Consider the following 14,836-nt stretch of genomic DNA (forward strand, 5'->3'; position numbering starts at 1 on the left):
CAAAGTATTTCACTCACCTCGTTTGGTGAATGACTGCAAAAAGAATTCACTCTGGAATCTGAAGGTGTTTCTTCATCTTCATGCACAGGTAGCTCAGAAAAACCCTTATTTCTAGTCCTTAGATAAGATGGTAATTGGCTAGTGTTTTGTTCTACCAAGCAGGATTTTTTGACACAGGTCTGCTTGGAAAACCAGTACACAAATTAGGGGAAAAGTTTATCCTACCAATATCTCTCTCTCTCTCTCTCTCTCTCTCTCTCTCTCTCTCTCTCTCTCTCTCTCTCTCTCTATATATATTTATATATATATATATATATATATATATATATATATATACTTTTTAACTTTTTAAAATGTATTTAAAAAAAATTAAAAAAAAAAAAATCTTGAAAATCTCAGAAATCCTAACCATTTTGTTTTTATGTTTTATTTTTTTCTAGCTATATTATAGGTTTTGATTTTAGTTTTTTTTCTAGAACAAGTTAGCTTTTAACTCCTATTTATATGTAAATATATCTTATACTATTTTTGATTAATATTTTTATGACAATTTGAATATTTTTAAAATATAAATATGGCCAAGTTTGTATTATTTTTAGTGCTGGGCATTAACGCAGTTTTTTATTGTTATTATTACTATAAAAACCCGTTGCTCACTGGCTCTGAATTCACATATAGACAAACCATGGGTCACAGGAGGGTGGGATGTTGATCAGTACTGGCTTGGGATGGGTCAACCAGTGAGAGCATTTGGGGAGGGCCTAAGACTGCAGGCCCAACTGAACTGTGTGGCACGGAGCAATCACACTAGTCAAACGAACCAGGCTTTGCGGGTCAAACGCGCTCGGGCACGGTTAAGCTTGCCTAGTGTTGAGTACACCCTTATTCTCCCGCATCCTGCACACACAAGTCTCTACCCGCCCATCAAGTGTTGTCCTGCGCCACATTCTGTTGCTCAATCCTCTAATTAATACATTAATGAAGTGTTTTAAACGGATTGTGTTTGTATCATTAGGATTACTTTACTCTGCTCTGACCTCATGACCTGTGTTTTGTCAGGCTGCTGATCTGCTATCAGGTCGTTGCTCCCAGCAGAACATCAATGGGTTTATTGTAAGTCCAGAACCAGCATGATCCAACCAGTCAGAGTGCAGCACAGTGATCTGATCAATACATGAATTCCGGGTGTTTTTGGAGATCAACTGGTTGGCAGGAATTTGAACCTCATCGTAATTTATCCAGTAAATGATTCTCATGTGTGTGCTTCTGCTGGGACGCTGGGTGGCTCACGCAGGCATGTGTGTGTGTTTGGTTTCATGCAGAAAAGTGCACTGAGTGACTTTATGATTTAATCAAAAAGGTATTACTGGGCGGTCAGGTGGAAACAGGAAAGACACAGACTCTAATCTGCGAGTGTGTGTTTAGTGTGGGGTGTGGTGCTGAGCGTAAATCAGCGTATGTATGAAATCAGGGCACAATAGCTCATTTGTTATCAGCCTGCAAGTTTAGACAGTTACATTCATGTGTGTATCTGTCTGCACACACACACAGGTGTTTTTGACATCAAAGAGCTCTTTGTTCTTGACTATGGGTTAGTTAAATATTATGCTTGTCTGTGTGTCTCTCTCTTTCTTTCTTTCTCTCTGTTCAGGAACCAGGTCCTGCGAAGGTGACGGTCACCAGTACCAGCAGCAGCAGCAGTATGGTGTGTCTCCCCAGCACTATAGCTCACGCAGAGCGAGTGCCATCCACCAGGGCCACCCTGTGGCAGGAGGAAACATGGAGTCGAGCCACTTTACCCACAAGCTGCAGCACCGGCAGCCTGAGTCAGCTGGGTACCAACACTCAGAATTCATTAGAAACTAACAAAAACAAGGTTATGACGTGCTGTGTGAACCTGGGTGCCTCATTCATTCATTTGTATCCACAAAATACATTTCAAATTTAAATTTGAAATTTAGAACAGAAACATTCTATACACTCAAGAATGCATGTTCAAACAGCCCCTCGCCACACCTTAGCGACTTCATAGCAACCACCCACAACACTGTAGCATACAGTGCAACAGTCAAGTTCCAAAAGTAAATATCCCATTAATTCTCTCTATAGAAGAATTGATTTGTAACTTTATAAACCTGTTAGCTTGTTACAGTTTGTTGTTTGTTGAAGGCATCAGTCTGCTTTATTTGAACTCGTTTTTAAATAATCATGTCAAACAGCAAAATTCCTAGTGTGAAAGTGCATTATCCATGATTCTGCCTACAATCAGAGAATTAAAACAAGGAGAATGCATCGGAAAAAAAACTCTTAAGCACCAGTCCACTCCCTGCAAATGGCATAATCAGTCTACTTAAATATTTGTATATATGTGCATATTTTGCAATAAATGTAAAATATGTTTTCTAAATACACAATCAGCATCTTTACATGAATAGTTTTACATTTATCTATCGATTGTCATTCACAGTGCCTCATGGGATTGTAGTTCTTTCCCTGATTAAAGCCTTTAAGGTCACATTCTTTTGCCTTTGTCATTTTATCCAGTACTTTTTTTTTTTTGCTTCAAATCAGAGTTTGTACTGTTGTGATTTATGGCTAGTTGGTTCTGTTCATGGCTTATTACTCTTAGACAAAGAGTTTTTAAAAATCCCTATGGGAGAAATGAATGGGAAAAATGCTTCTTGAACCAAGGCCTCTGAAAAAGTGGGTGGACACTGTTGCATTCTGTTGTGGTGGTGAGTTTTGGTCGTATTTTCTTCATAATATCTTGTTAAATATCTACTCTGCCTATGGCGTCACATGCCATCATATTCAATACATGTGATTATAAAAGTGATTTACATCACCAGGAAACTGGCTTTTTTGGTCTTAAAGGAAAATGTCCACTTCACACATAATACAATCAATCAACCTCAGATTTCTGGGTAAACACATTAAACGAAAAGAACATTTAATTACATTTGCTCACTGCCCTCACAAAAACCACAGTAACCATCATTTCCGACAAAATTCTACAGTGATTGTTACCTCAATAAAACTGCGGTAACCTGCTGTTAGTCACCACTCTTGTTATTAAACTAAATGACAGATTTTAAAAACATCTTACACTGGTTTGAAAGAGATCCCAGATTCGTTTAGTATGATTTTGCAGTAGCAACTAGGTATTTTGGCAGCTGTAATGTTACCATGGTGTATTTTTTTAAAGGTACTGACTGTGATTTCTCATTCTTTCTCACGCTCAGATTCAGGAAACGCAAGTGTTGGTCGTAAGCCACGGGTGGAGAGTGGATATTTTTCACTGGAAAAATCCAAACCCGAAGAAGACGAAGAACGACAGCATCATCGCCAGCAGAAGCAAGAGCCTTCGCCACCAACGCAGCAGCAGCATCTGCTTTCTTCCTCCTCCACCACATCCTCCTCTTCCTCTCGCTCCAGGTATCTCTCCTTTGATCACAAGCTCTTCAGCTCTCCAATCAGCTCACACAAACGCACGTCACATGACCCACACAGCGCTGCTAGCACACAGACTTACGGCATTGCACATAACTCCTGCGCTCACAAACACAACACACAGAGACTCAGCATATCAGAGGAGCACGTTCTAGCGCTGGATTCCCCGCCCTCGTCGGATGCAACTCTCTGTCCCCTTCCCAGCCCAGACCGGCTCTCCAGTCCAAACTCGCACGCAAACATCCTCCCATCGTCCCTGTCTTCCTCTCAGAGCTCTTTAGACTCTGAGCAGGGTCCGGAGAGCTGTGTGGGCGGAGCCTCGGGCAGGGCGGGGCGAGGTGGGCAGGGTTACGTCGCCCTGGCGGATGTGCCGCGGGCGCGGAGACTCAGTCACCGGGATGCGTACCGATCCAGTCAGAAACGGCAGGAGCTGCGAGCGCGCACGAGAAGCCCGGGCAGGGAGGAAGTGGAACGGCTGTTCGGACGTGAACGAAGGTGATGACCTTGTACAGTTACATTCACACACAGAGGCTCTGTTTCAAACCCTATCTTCTTAGACAGCATCTTTATAAGTAACTGATTTGAAAAAGTCTACATGGGTGGCAGCTCATGTAATTGGCACGCTTACGGCTAGGACACACCAAGCCGACTTCAAAGAACTATATACATTAAGTACTAGATACTAACGAGAACTAGATAACTAGGTACAAAGAACTGCAAACTAAACGTGAGTTCTGCACCTGCGTGAGAGGAATTAGCTGTCTGTATTAGCAGCTATCAATAGTGAATATTCATCATTCAGAAGGAGAACTCGAAAGAAGGATATACGAGATATACACAGATAGACGAAACGTAAACAAAGCACCGCTTGCTCATCATTTTGAATATCAGTTATGTTGATAACTTTCTTTATTTTAAGCACCTCGTGTTGTTATGAAAATAGTCACATGTTGGAATGATCACGTAACATTAGAACAGCCTTCTGTCTGTTTTGTTTACTTACTAGTTTTCATCACTTTTGCTTTAATTCTCGGGCGCTGACTCATTCACTGAACTGAACATCCAGTCAATAGTTCTCACTCGCCCTGACGCTGATTCAACAATTGCACATGTTTGCTCAGTTCTGGCTTCTGGATAAAATCCAGGGGTTTTTCGCTCTATTTTCTTCTATATCATACTATATGAGCCATAAAAGCTTGATATATCAAATACATAAACACATTTGCACACTAATAATAGACATTCATATCATTAACGAAAAACATTAATAATATTATCATCAATAATATTTTTAAATAATAATATCAATATTTCATACCAATATCAACAATATTATATTATTATAAATATTAATATTAAAATAAATAAAATGAATATTAACAAGTAATATTATAACAAAATTACCACTAATAGCATACTCTACTCAAATACTTGGTTAAATCATTCATTTTTTAATTACATGTATTTTTTTAATCCATTCTGAATAAAATATATTCTGCTCTCAGTGTATTCCAATAGAAGAAATGAGGAAGAAATTAATTGTGTTATTAACATGAAGTTAAGTTAATTACTTGATGCTCTAATTGCCACAAAAATATGCAGCACACCCAAATATGTGGTGAACTTTTCAGTGTATAATCATCATATAATTTAATTTATGTGAAAGGATACTGTATCTATTATTGGTTCTGTGCTTATGATGCCTAAAAATGCTGTCTACGTAGATAAGTCGTTAGAGTTTGTACCAGAGCCAATGACACACACATTCTACTTAAATACACATGGGTTTAAATTGCAGAAATGAAGCGTTTGTTAAGAGGCGTTCTTGTTTTATAGCCTCATTAGCCGAGTTCATAGTCTGATTGTAATTGAGGAGAGACAGCTCTGAACAGGGAACTAAAGATACGCAGCTACTTCCCTGCAGTATAAACACAATCTGCTCCTTCAATCCGAGCCAGCACGCCTGCTGTGTTTACGTCTCAGAGCGAGCGTGAGGGTTATATCTCCACCTGCTGGAGCCGGCAGGAAAAACCTGTTAGTGACACTCAGGACGAGCAAGTGCAGAAACTGAGATGCAGGCTGCTAACTGTCTAAGCTAATGCTGTGCCTTTAGCACTCAGAATCATGACATTCATCTCATTCTTGCAGCTTTAGCGCCACCTAGTGAACACTGTGTAGAACTGAACTCCCAGCCTAATATTTCCGTTTTGTTGGAATCTCAATGCAGTCCTGAATGCTGTGCCGTTCAGTTCTGCATCTGCGATTAAAATGTTCTGCACTGTTTTCCTCTCACTTCTGATTTTTCTCTCTCTCTCATGCTCTTTTATGCTTTTTATTTGATCTGTTTCTTCTCTTTTTTCAGGGATTCTTCTGAAACTCTGCACTTCCTGCCCTGTGCCGCGCCCTGCCACGCCCACTGACACGCCCACTGCTTACTTTCATTCCACCTGCTGGGGCCAAACTATAACACACACGTACATCTCAGAATCAGAGACAAAAACAAAGGCCTTTTTCACACTGCAAGCAGCGCATATTTATTTATTTTGGCCACCTAAGCAGCACAGTGATGCATAGATGATTAAGCAGTTTATAACCTTACTTTAGGGTTTAAGTTCCATTTTAGCTGAGATTTGTACCATTTAAATGTAAATGTGATTATTTAAATTAGATTTTGGATACTTTTATAATAATAATTCTCGAGCCCCTCCAAATAAATATTTTATAATTATAATATTAATAATATTTAATAATACTTATACATATATAAATTTTAAATGTATAAAAACTAGGTTTTATATAAGTACAGTTCCATTAATAAAATTTGGGAACTTTACTGTTTTTTTTTTTTTTAAAGAAGTCTCTTAGGCTCACCAAGGCTGCATTTATATTATTAAAAAATACAGTAAAAACAGTAATATTATGAATATTATTACAATTTAAAAGAAATGTATTCTATTTGAATATATTTTAAAATGTAATTTAATTTAAGTAATTTATTTCAGAATTTTCAGAATACAAAAATTAACATAATTACATTAATTTATTGCTATAAATAAATAAAATGTTTTTATTACAGTATTGTATTTATGGTAATGTATTATATCAAATAGCATTGTATTTTAATGGTAATGATGCATAGCAGAGGTAGAAGGTTTTAGGATGTAATTTTAAACAATAAAATTAAATTTTTATGAAGGGGTGAGAGAAAATGGTCTTCATTTATCTATTTTAAATAAAGAAATTATGTATTTTGATGAATTATTTTAGTGCTGTGCATCAGAAACGCTGTGAAAACAATGCATGTATGCTACTGCTTCATTTCAGTGTGAAACAGGTGTAAAAGATTAATTATTGCTACTAACACATTGGTGTACACAGGGATAAAGATTGATTGCTGTCTGGGGTTCTGCTCATGGCTGTTGTCGCTGGTTTCCTGTGTCTGTCCCTCTGCTCTACCATCTGCTCTTATAAGACACACAATTCATCATGTTAAACAAAAATCACAAACCAGTGACATGCTAACATCTCAGATACTCACTGTTGAGAAAAGAAATCCTTAGCTAGCTCCACTTCACAAAGGATGTGGCGCAGCAATACATGCCAAGAACTGCTGCATTATAAAAAAGATTGCTATAATTACATTACATCAGCTTTGAATCTAATTCATTAAAACAGAGCCATTCTGAGGCAATCAAGAGAGCTTTAACATCATAATAGAGGGAAAACAGTGAGAAACAACTTCCAGCCACATTTCCTGTTTGATTTAGGACAGCGTTGAGGTCATTCACAACGGTCAGTTTCAGCTGACTTACCAGAAATTAACAGAGGAACTGTTTTTCCCATCTTTCCATGATATTCTCCAGCATCCTTCCTCAGTAGATGTGAACATCCTGCAGTGTCGGACAGAAATGTTGATTGCATTTATTACTTTATTTATTATTGAAAAGGAACATTTATTTATTTTGGTAGACTTCTAAATCTATTTTGATTAAAAATATATTAAAATAGAACCTTATGCATTGTGAGCCTAATGAATTATCCATTGCATTTAACTCAGTTTATGGTTTATGGCATTATTTTAGAGTCAGAAATCGAGTATGAAGATCTGTGATGATGTGTTTATGCTATATTTTCCCATTGTTTTCACACATTGACTTCTCTGTGTGTTTTTTGCAGCAGACGTTCACAGGTCATCGAGAGATTCGAGTGTCATGACACTGTCAGCACTCCAGAGCAAATGGACACAACAAATTCTTCAACAGACCCCGCCCCTTCTTATTCTAAAACAGCCAATCAGAGAGCAGGACGCAATGAGAGACGCCTCTCCAATCAGAAACAGGTACTCATTTAAAAAAAAAAAAAAATCTGATTTAACTCTGCATCTGTTGAAATTGATGTATAAATTGCAGTATAGCACTTTGAGTGTGCAGGAATGAATAGACAAACAGTGAATTGCTTAGTTTTGTTAAAGCAGTAAGCCAGTTCTAAGAGCTTCTAATCTCATCCAATCAGATTTCAGAGTCACTGTCTCTTTTGTAATGAAATTTCAAGAAGGCCTAATAGCAGTAAAATGTCCTTGAATTCATTAATTTCTCATCTCTTTCTTAATCTGTTATAGGAATTTTCATTGGATTCAGCTAAAGACCGGACAGATGACGTTTCTTCACTAGCTGGTTATCGCAGGGCCAAAAGTCTGGATCGCAGATCCACAGAGACACTCATGACTGTAAGACTGCACATATAACACACATAATTATCTTTTAATCGTAGCTATAATTGACAAGAATTTTTAATTGGAATATTATATGTACGATAATGTATTATATCAAATAGCGCTGGTTATGATGTATCATTTTTATTTTATTTTATTAAATTATAAACAACAAAATTGAACTTTTATGTAGGTGAATATTAAGGGATAATTAAATAAAAAATATCATAAATTATTTATTTATTAATTTATATTTATTTAGAAATTATTTATTTTAATTGAATTAAAATCAAATTAAAAATTCACCATATTGTACATTTTGTGAATATAGAAAAATGTCTTTTTTTCATTAAGAATAAGGTGAGTTTCTTTTCAAATGCTGCCATCATTCAGTATCATCGTCATAGTTTTTTGTGCCTCTGAATTTATTTAATGTATGATTTTATTCAGAAACAATTTGTTGTGCACGACTGTGTCATATTTTAATGTACATTACATTGTGAAAGTCCCAAAGGGGGCTTTTGAAGACTGAAGTGCATGACCACAGACTTTACCTCTGGATCAGCTTTCCTTTTCTGTGTTGCTGTATTTCATTAAGATGCAAGAGTGTATGACTATGATTTTCACAATAAATAGTTCACCTTTACATTGTTGGTTAGAATTATACAGCATTACATGCAGAATTAAAAATCGTATGGCATAGTCTTCATGCAACATTTTTTTTTATAATTATTTTTTTTTTATAAAATTATAAACAAACTGAAGTTTATATGACACTTGCATGCATATTTTTATATAAAATATCTAAAATAATTGTATAATTTATAAACTTTTATAATAACATTTTATAAAATAATAGTATAATTTATAATTTTATAAAAAAAAATTATATAAAAATGTGTCATATAAACTTAAGTGTGTTTATAAAATATGCTCCAATTGTTAATTGCACTTAAGAACACAACATAATTGTTTATAAGGGTCTGCAGGGCTGTCTAAGAGTGTCTGTGTGTTTCAGCTGTTAGTACTTCGTTCATGCAAACCTAACCCAGAACCACTACACCACCCCTGATTATAAATAGCATTCGCTCGAGTGTTAGGACCTGAGACACCGACACATGCCCAAACACACGCACCCACACATGAGAACACAGACTCATGTTCATACACACAGAAAGACGGCATGTGAGTCAGAAGCGTGTGAAGAACAGGTCACAGATGAAACTCAACAAGATTAAGGTACTGTGAACCTAACGGCTAACTAGCAAACGGCCGGTGGGTGTGATCTCAGCCCGACTGGATCTGCTCTGAACGCCTGCATTAGATGGTAGAGGGTTTGTATTATTATTGGTTGTGGTATTTTAGGTTGTAGATTAGTTTGTACACCCTTCTGAGTGTTTGCTGGTGGTTTTATGAGGCAAACTTTGAATGCAGACTCTTTTGAATATACAGTTTTATTCTTTTCTATTATTTTTTTTTTGTTGTACTGATTTTTAGCATATTTAATGCATGAGTTATACGTTATACGTTAACTCTTAAATGTCTTATTCAAAGGTGTTTATATGTTGCTAATTGCATGCAAAGCTTTTTAAAACAACATTTCCCAAACCCCTTTTTATATAGCAAGTAGATGAAATATCATGAATTGTGAACAAAAATCTTACAGACAAAATATGGCAAGATATGATTCTTTCTTCTGATGGTCTGCGTACAGAAAAATTATCTCTATTGGTATGTGGGGAAAAAAGTTTTCATTCTTAAACCAAATAAACCGCCTACAAGATAAATTATATTTAAAAGGCAAAATATACTTAAATCAGAAAGATATGGAGCAAGACTCATCTGGATTAATTTATGAATCACAATAACTTTTTTAATGTAAACAATTTCTAATGAATTATAGCATTGTATAGAGTTTAAAAATACATAATAAAATAATGTAATTTTCACTTGAATATATAATCTATTTTAAATAAACAGTCCCTGCTTTAAAACATTTATTGCAGCACTATGTGTTTTTTTGTTAATGTTGGTGGTTTATTAATTTTATCTATTATTTTTCAGCCGGACCTGCTGAACTTTAAGAAAGGATGGATGACCAAACTGTACGAAGATGGATTGGTGAGACTAAAATGATTTCTTCAAACCAGGAACTGATGTGCTTGTGCTTCAGTGATGTTTGAATATTTAATATGGAGGTTATTTAAAAGGTTTGTTCTGCTTCTGTCTCTCAGTGGAAGAAACACTGGTTTGTTCTGACCGATCAGAGCCTGAGGTTCTACCGCGACTCCATCGCTGAGGAGGTTAGTGTTTTCATCAGCCATTAAACTCATGTTTTGATCAAGTGACTGTTTGACAATGTCCCTCATGTTTCTCAGGCCGCTGATCTGGACGGAGAGATCGATCTGTCAGCGTGCTACGATGTGACCGAATTCCAAGTTCAGAGGAACTATGGCTTCCAAATCCTTGTGAGTGATGCTGTTTTATTGTCTCAGTTCTATTTTACCTCATGAAGACCGTGCAGTAGGACTGATATAATGTATATACCAGAAATGTATACCAAATGTACGTGTATTTACCAGAACTGCTTAATGAACCACATCAGAGCAACAGACAGGACTATTTTAGCTAACCCTAACTCATACTGCAGTATATGTTTCCGCCCATCCCTGCGCTCTTGAGGTATTGATGCTAGACAAATATGTCTAGTAGGTCTGCAGTGGTATGTTTTCTCACCTAAATAAAGCTGGGGTGATGTTACGTGTAACCTTAACGCTGTTCCTCACTAAGCTTTGTTTCATCACTTATGTCACCTGATCTGTCAGCAGCTGTGACATCATCACATCCCTGTGAAATAACACCCTGCAGGTCCAATGCCGCAAAGGTCGACTTCACAATGGGGAAAATATATGTATTTTAATATCAAATAGTTGTTTTTAATATAAAAATAACATTATTTTTCAGATAGTGATCACTTATTACTGTTTTAATTAATGGCTTTATTTCAAACAACAATTGTACTATAAAATTAATACTTGGCATTAGTGGATTATAATTATTGCAAATAAGAGATCTGACTCGATATTTCATCCGGTCAATGCAGAAAAATACATACATTAACTTAGTGTCCCAGGTCGTATCTAGAGACCACAATATCACATGGATATTTTTGATATGGGCCACTTTGCAATCACCCATAACACCCTATTAGTGCATTGAAAAACATTCAGGACACCTTAACATCCTGGCATCAAGTCTTGCACGGGCAAGCACCACTTAGACTTCAGAAGAAGTAAAAATATAATGCATTAGTTTACATTTACAAATGCTTGGTTTGCATGCTCCTGTATTTTATTAATAAAGCTGTTGAGATGTACTTGATATTTTGTTGTTCATCGAGGTGGCGAATAACTGTAGGTTCCCCGGTGCTGTTTTTAAAGTTATTTTAGAGATGTCAGAAATAGCAGAAAGCATTGGCCGTCTCTGTGTACAGACAAACAGCGGGGCGTCAGTGTCAAGAAATGAATAACAACTGTAAATATAACTTCAGCCTGCTATCTTTATGCCTTGGATACAGAATGCTATACTCACGTCTGAAACTCCTCTATAGTTTTCACTTGAGCTATATATCAGTTTTATTCATGTATGTGATTGAAAAGTCAGTTATAGAAACTCATTGGTCAAAACGTGGATTTACAGTTGTGTTGTAATTGAACAGCAATATCAGAATTGAACATAAATATTTGTCGCAGTCTTTTTTTGTTTAACTGTCATGCATTTGTTAACTGATCTGATCTTTCGACTCATCATTCATGTCCTCGTCTTCCTCTCAGAGTAAGGAAGGGGCATTCACGCTGTCTGCTATGACCTCTGGGATACGTCGGAACTGGATTCAGGCCATTCTGAAGAACATGCGTCCCACCGTGGCTCCTGATGTCACACGGTGAGCTTCTACATCATGTTTAGTGTAAAAAAAAACAAAAAAAACAGAGAACATCAAACATTTATACATTAAACTTCCCTCTGTATTAATTAGACTATTCTGTAATATATTAAAGTTAAGTCTGTGATTTCTGCACCTCTATTGACAACAATTGGCTTTTTCAATCTATTCGACTGGCATAACAACAACACTGGCTCAACTAATGCTGTGAGTTTGGAGTTGGACTACTTGTTTGTCTGTCCAGTGGCAGACCAGATCGGTTTATTGCAGCTAGTGGCAGAGAAATGACAAATTTAACCTTTAAAGATCCACAACCTTTAAAGAAACATAAACAGTATATACTTTACCATAAAGCATTTTATGCGCATGTCAACTTTCATATTTCCTCTTGAGTTTTTCTTTTTCTTTTTTCTATCTCCTAAATGGCTCCTCAAACTCCATGTTTTTTTTTTTTTTTTTTTTTTTTTTTTTTTTGTGATGATTTCTCTTTTCTTCTGTTCCTAACTTACATTTATAATTCATTTTCTTGTGTTTTTCCTGCTCCGGCTACAGGAAAAACGTGTCTCTGAAACTTTCAGTTCTTATGCCCAGGTTGGCATTTCCAGTTCTTATTCTAAACTGTATGTGTGTGTGTGGGTGTGTGTGTGTGTGTGTGTGTGTCTGCTGTCATGTCTGAGCTGGCTGTGTGTGTGTGTGTTTGCTGTCATTTTTGAGATTTGTGTGTGTTTGTTTTTTTTTGTTTTTAATGGATTCTTTAATTTAATTTAGTATTTTTAATGGTGTTATTACAATTATGGAGATAAATGTAGTAGAAGAGCCTTTGCAATGTATGCTTGGTTATTTTGGAGTTGTTACACCACCGCTTTGTGTGTCTGGCCAGTGTATTTACGATATTGTTGTTGATATTTTGGTTTGGGCTTTTAATTTTTGAGACCATTTGACAGCATTAAATTTATTAAATGCATTTAACACGTTTGCCTAATTTGACTTTCCAGCTGTTTCACACCACATGCTAACCAGACGCGAGACGATTAAGTCATATGTGTGAAATCCTGTCTGAACGAATAGACATTTTGTCAGCTTCACACTGGATAGACCTAAATTAAACCTATTAATTGTGGACATCTAACAAACTTGGGACATTTAACAAAGCTAAAGTCATTGGTTGTTAAAGTTTTTAGTCATCTATTATTCTGTAAAAAATCATCCAATAATAAAATCATTCAGTTGAAAAACAAGGCAAATTTTGTTGTAAGATTTTCCTTAAAAGAAAGAATTTAGTGCATTAAAACTAAACAGTTATTGGCATCTAGTTAAGTTAGGCTGGTACAATGCATATTGATGTTCACAACTCCCCAGTGTCTCTCCTTCTCTTGTGATGTTACACCAGCTGATTCTTTGAAGGACATGAAAAAATAGCATTGCATCAGTGCCCATTTTTAGATTGCACCCGGCAGCGCAGGCACACATGAGTGTTTACCGACATGTTTGACAGTAGTTGAATGCCATGCAGTGACCAAATGGTTTTCCTCACCCTACTAACCATTAATCAAACAATTCTGTCTTCAGCAGTTTGGGAATGTGTTTTTCGACAGCTGTTGCACATATCTTTTCTTTAACACTGTGTTTGTTTCACAACACATCTTGGTACCGTTATGTCCACAATTAAGGAATAATTCAGATCTCCCCACAATGCCATATGCCACAATGCTTTGTGATAAAACACATATTGAAGTAGTAGCTGTGATGCTTGCCTTTAGGCGGGTGTACACGGTGCGAATTCGGATGGTCGGAAGATCGTATGTCCACGCACACATCACGAGTGAGTTTTATCTAAAAATCGTACGGACGAGGTGGTATACGACACGATTTTACGACCTGCCAATTTCCGAAGCAATCGCACGAAGTTGATAGGCGCGTTCAACTTGAAGCAGCGCTGCACAGAATGATCACTGTATGACATCAAAGTACCGCAAGAGCGATAAGAGAGCACACAGATCCAATGCATTCGAATCGCTTTGATGTCATACAGTGATCATTCTGTGCAGAGCTGCTTCAAGTTGAACGCGCCTAATATAACTGCTCTCCCTCTCTCATAACTGCATATAAAATATTGATACGAGGCGTGACTGTTTCCTACACATACAGGTTATTTTTCAGCGAAACCGGGACGTCTGGTCACCCTAGTGTGTGTGTGTGTTCTTGTATATGGTTTATGGGGACACAAATGTCTATAATGACATGGGTATTACAACGTAAACATGGTTTATGAGGACACTTCCTAAGCCCTCATAAACCAAATGGCCAAAAACCAAACGGTGTTTAATTGAAATTTTAAACGCATTTTTCCGTGATGGATAGAGGTATGGCGATAGAATATACAGTTTGTACAGTATAGATTATGGTTTTGTTTCATCTATATATTTGTGTGTGTGTGTGTGTGTGTGTGTATTACATATTTGTGTGTGTGTGTGTGTATGAGAGAGAGCGAGAGAGAGAGCGAGAGAGCGAGAGAGAGAATTAAAAAGCATGGTACACGCTGCTAGAAACATCATACAGCGCTCGCTGTTCCTGCCAGAGTTCAGCGAGGTTATCCTCTTGGTCAATAGTCCACATTCGCTGTGGCACTGCCGTCTTCGTCTTTCTTCTGTGGTTTTCCTAGTTTGTGATTGGTCAACTTCAGATAGATCAACAAATTGGCTCGTTCAATCGCACACATGTCACGAATTCAA

The 14,836-nt window shown here is 36.8% G+C and overlaps 1 protein-coding gene across 14 annotated transcripts in view; it reads left to right on the forward strand.

Annotated features, from left to right (window-relative positions):
• Positions 1-14,836, forward strand: part of LOC109107915 (myosin phosphatase Rho-interacting protein-like) — a 44,069-nt gene that overhangs the window by 16,399 nt on the left and 12,834 nt on the right. For 6 of the 14 annotated variants that reach the window (XM_019121081.2, XM_019121087.2, XM_019121088.2 and 3 more), the window contains exons 6-15: positions 1,060-1,113; positions 1,652-1,835; positions 3,243-3,945; positions 7,627-7,789; positions 8,069-8,176; positions 10,226-10,282; positions 10,396-10,464; positions 10,540-10,629; positions 11,995-12,104; positions 12,657-12,695. In XM_019121081.2, the coding sequence (XP_018976626.2) occupies positions 1,060-1,113; positions 1,652-1,835; positions 3,243-3,945; positions 7,627-7,789; positions 8,069-8,176; positions 10,226-10,282; positions 10,396-10,464; positions 10,540-10,629; positions 11,995-12,104; positions 12,657-12,695 (1,577 nt within the window). The remainder of the gene's footprint in view (positions 1-1,059; positions 1,114-1,651; positions 1,836-3,242; positions 3,946-7,626; positions 7,790-8,068; positions 8,177-10,225; positions 10,283-10,395; positions 10,465-10,539; positions 10,630-11,994; positions 12,105-12,656; positions 12,696-14,836) is intronic. The other 8 variants (XM_042752276.1, XM_042752274.1, XM_042752277.1 and 5 more) reach the window with 8 other exon arrangements.

Source organism: Cyprinus carpio, chromosome B24, assembly GCF_018340385.1.
Source record: "Cyprinus carpio isolate SPL01 chromosome B24, ASM1834038v1, whole genome shotgun sequence".
Classification (NCBI taxonomy): Eukaryota; Metazoa; Chordata; class Actinopteri; order Cypriniformes; family Cyprinidae; genus Cyprinus; species Cyprinus carpio.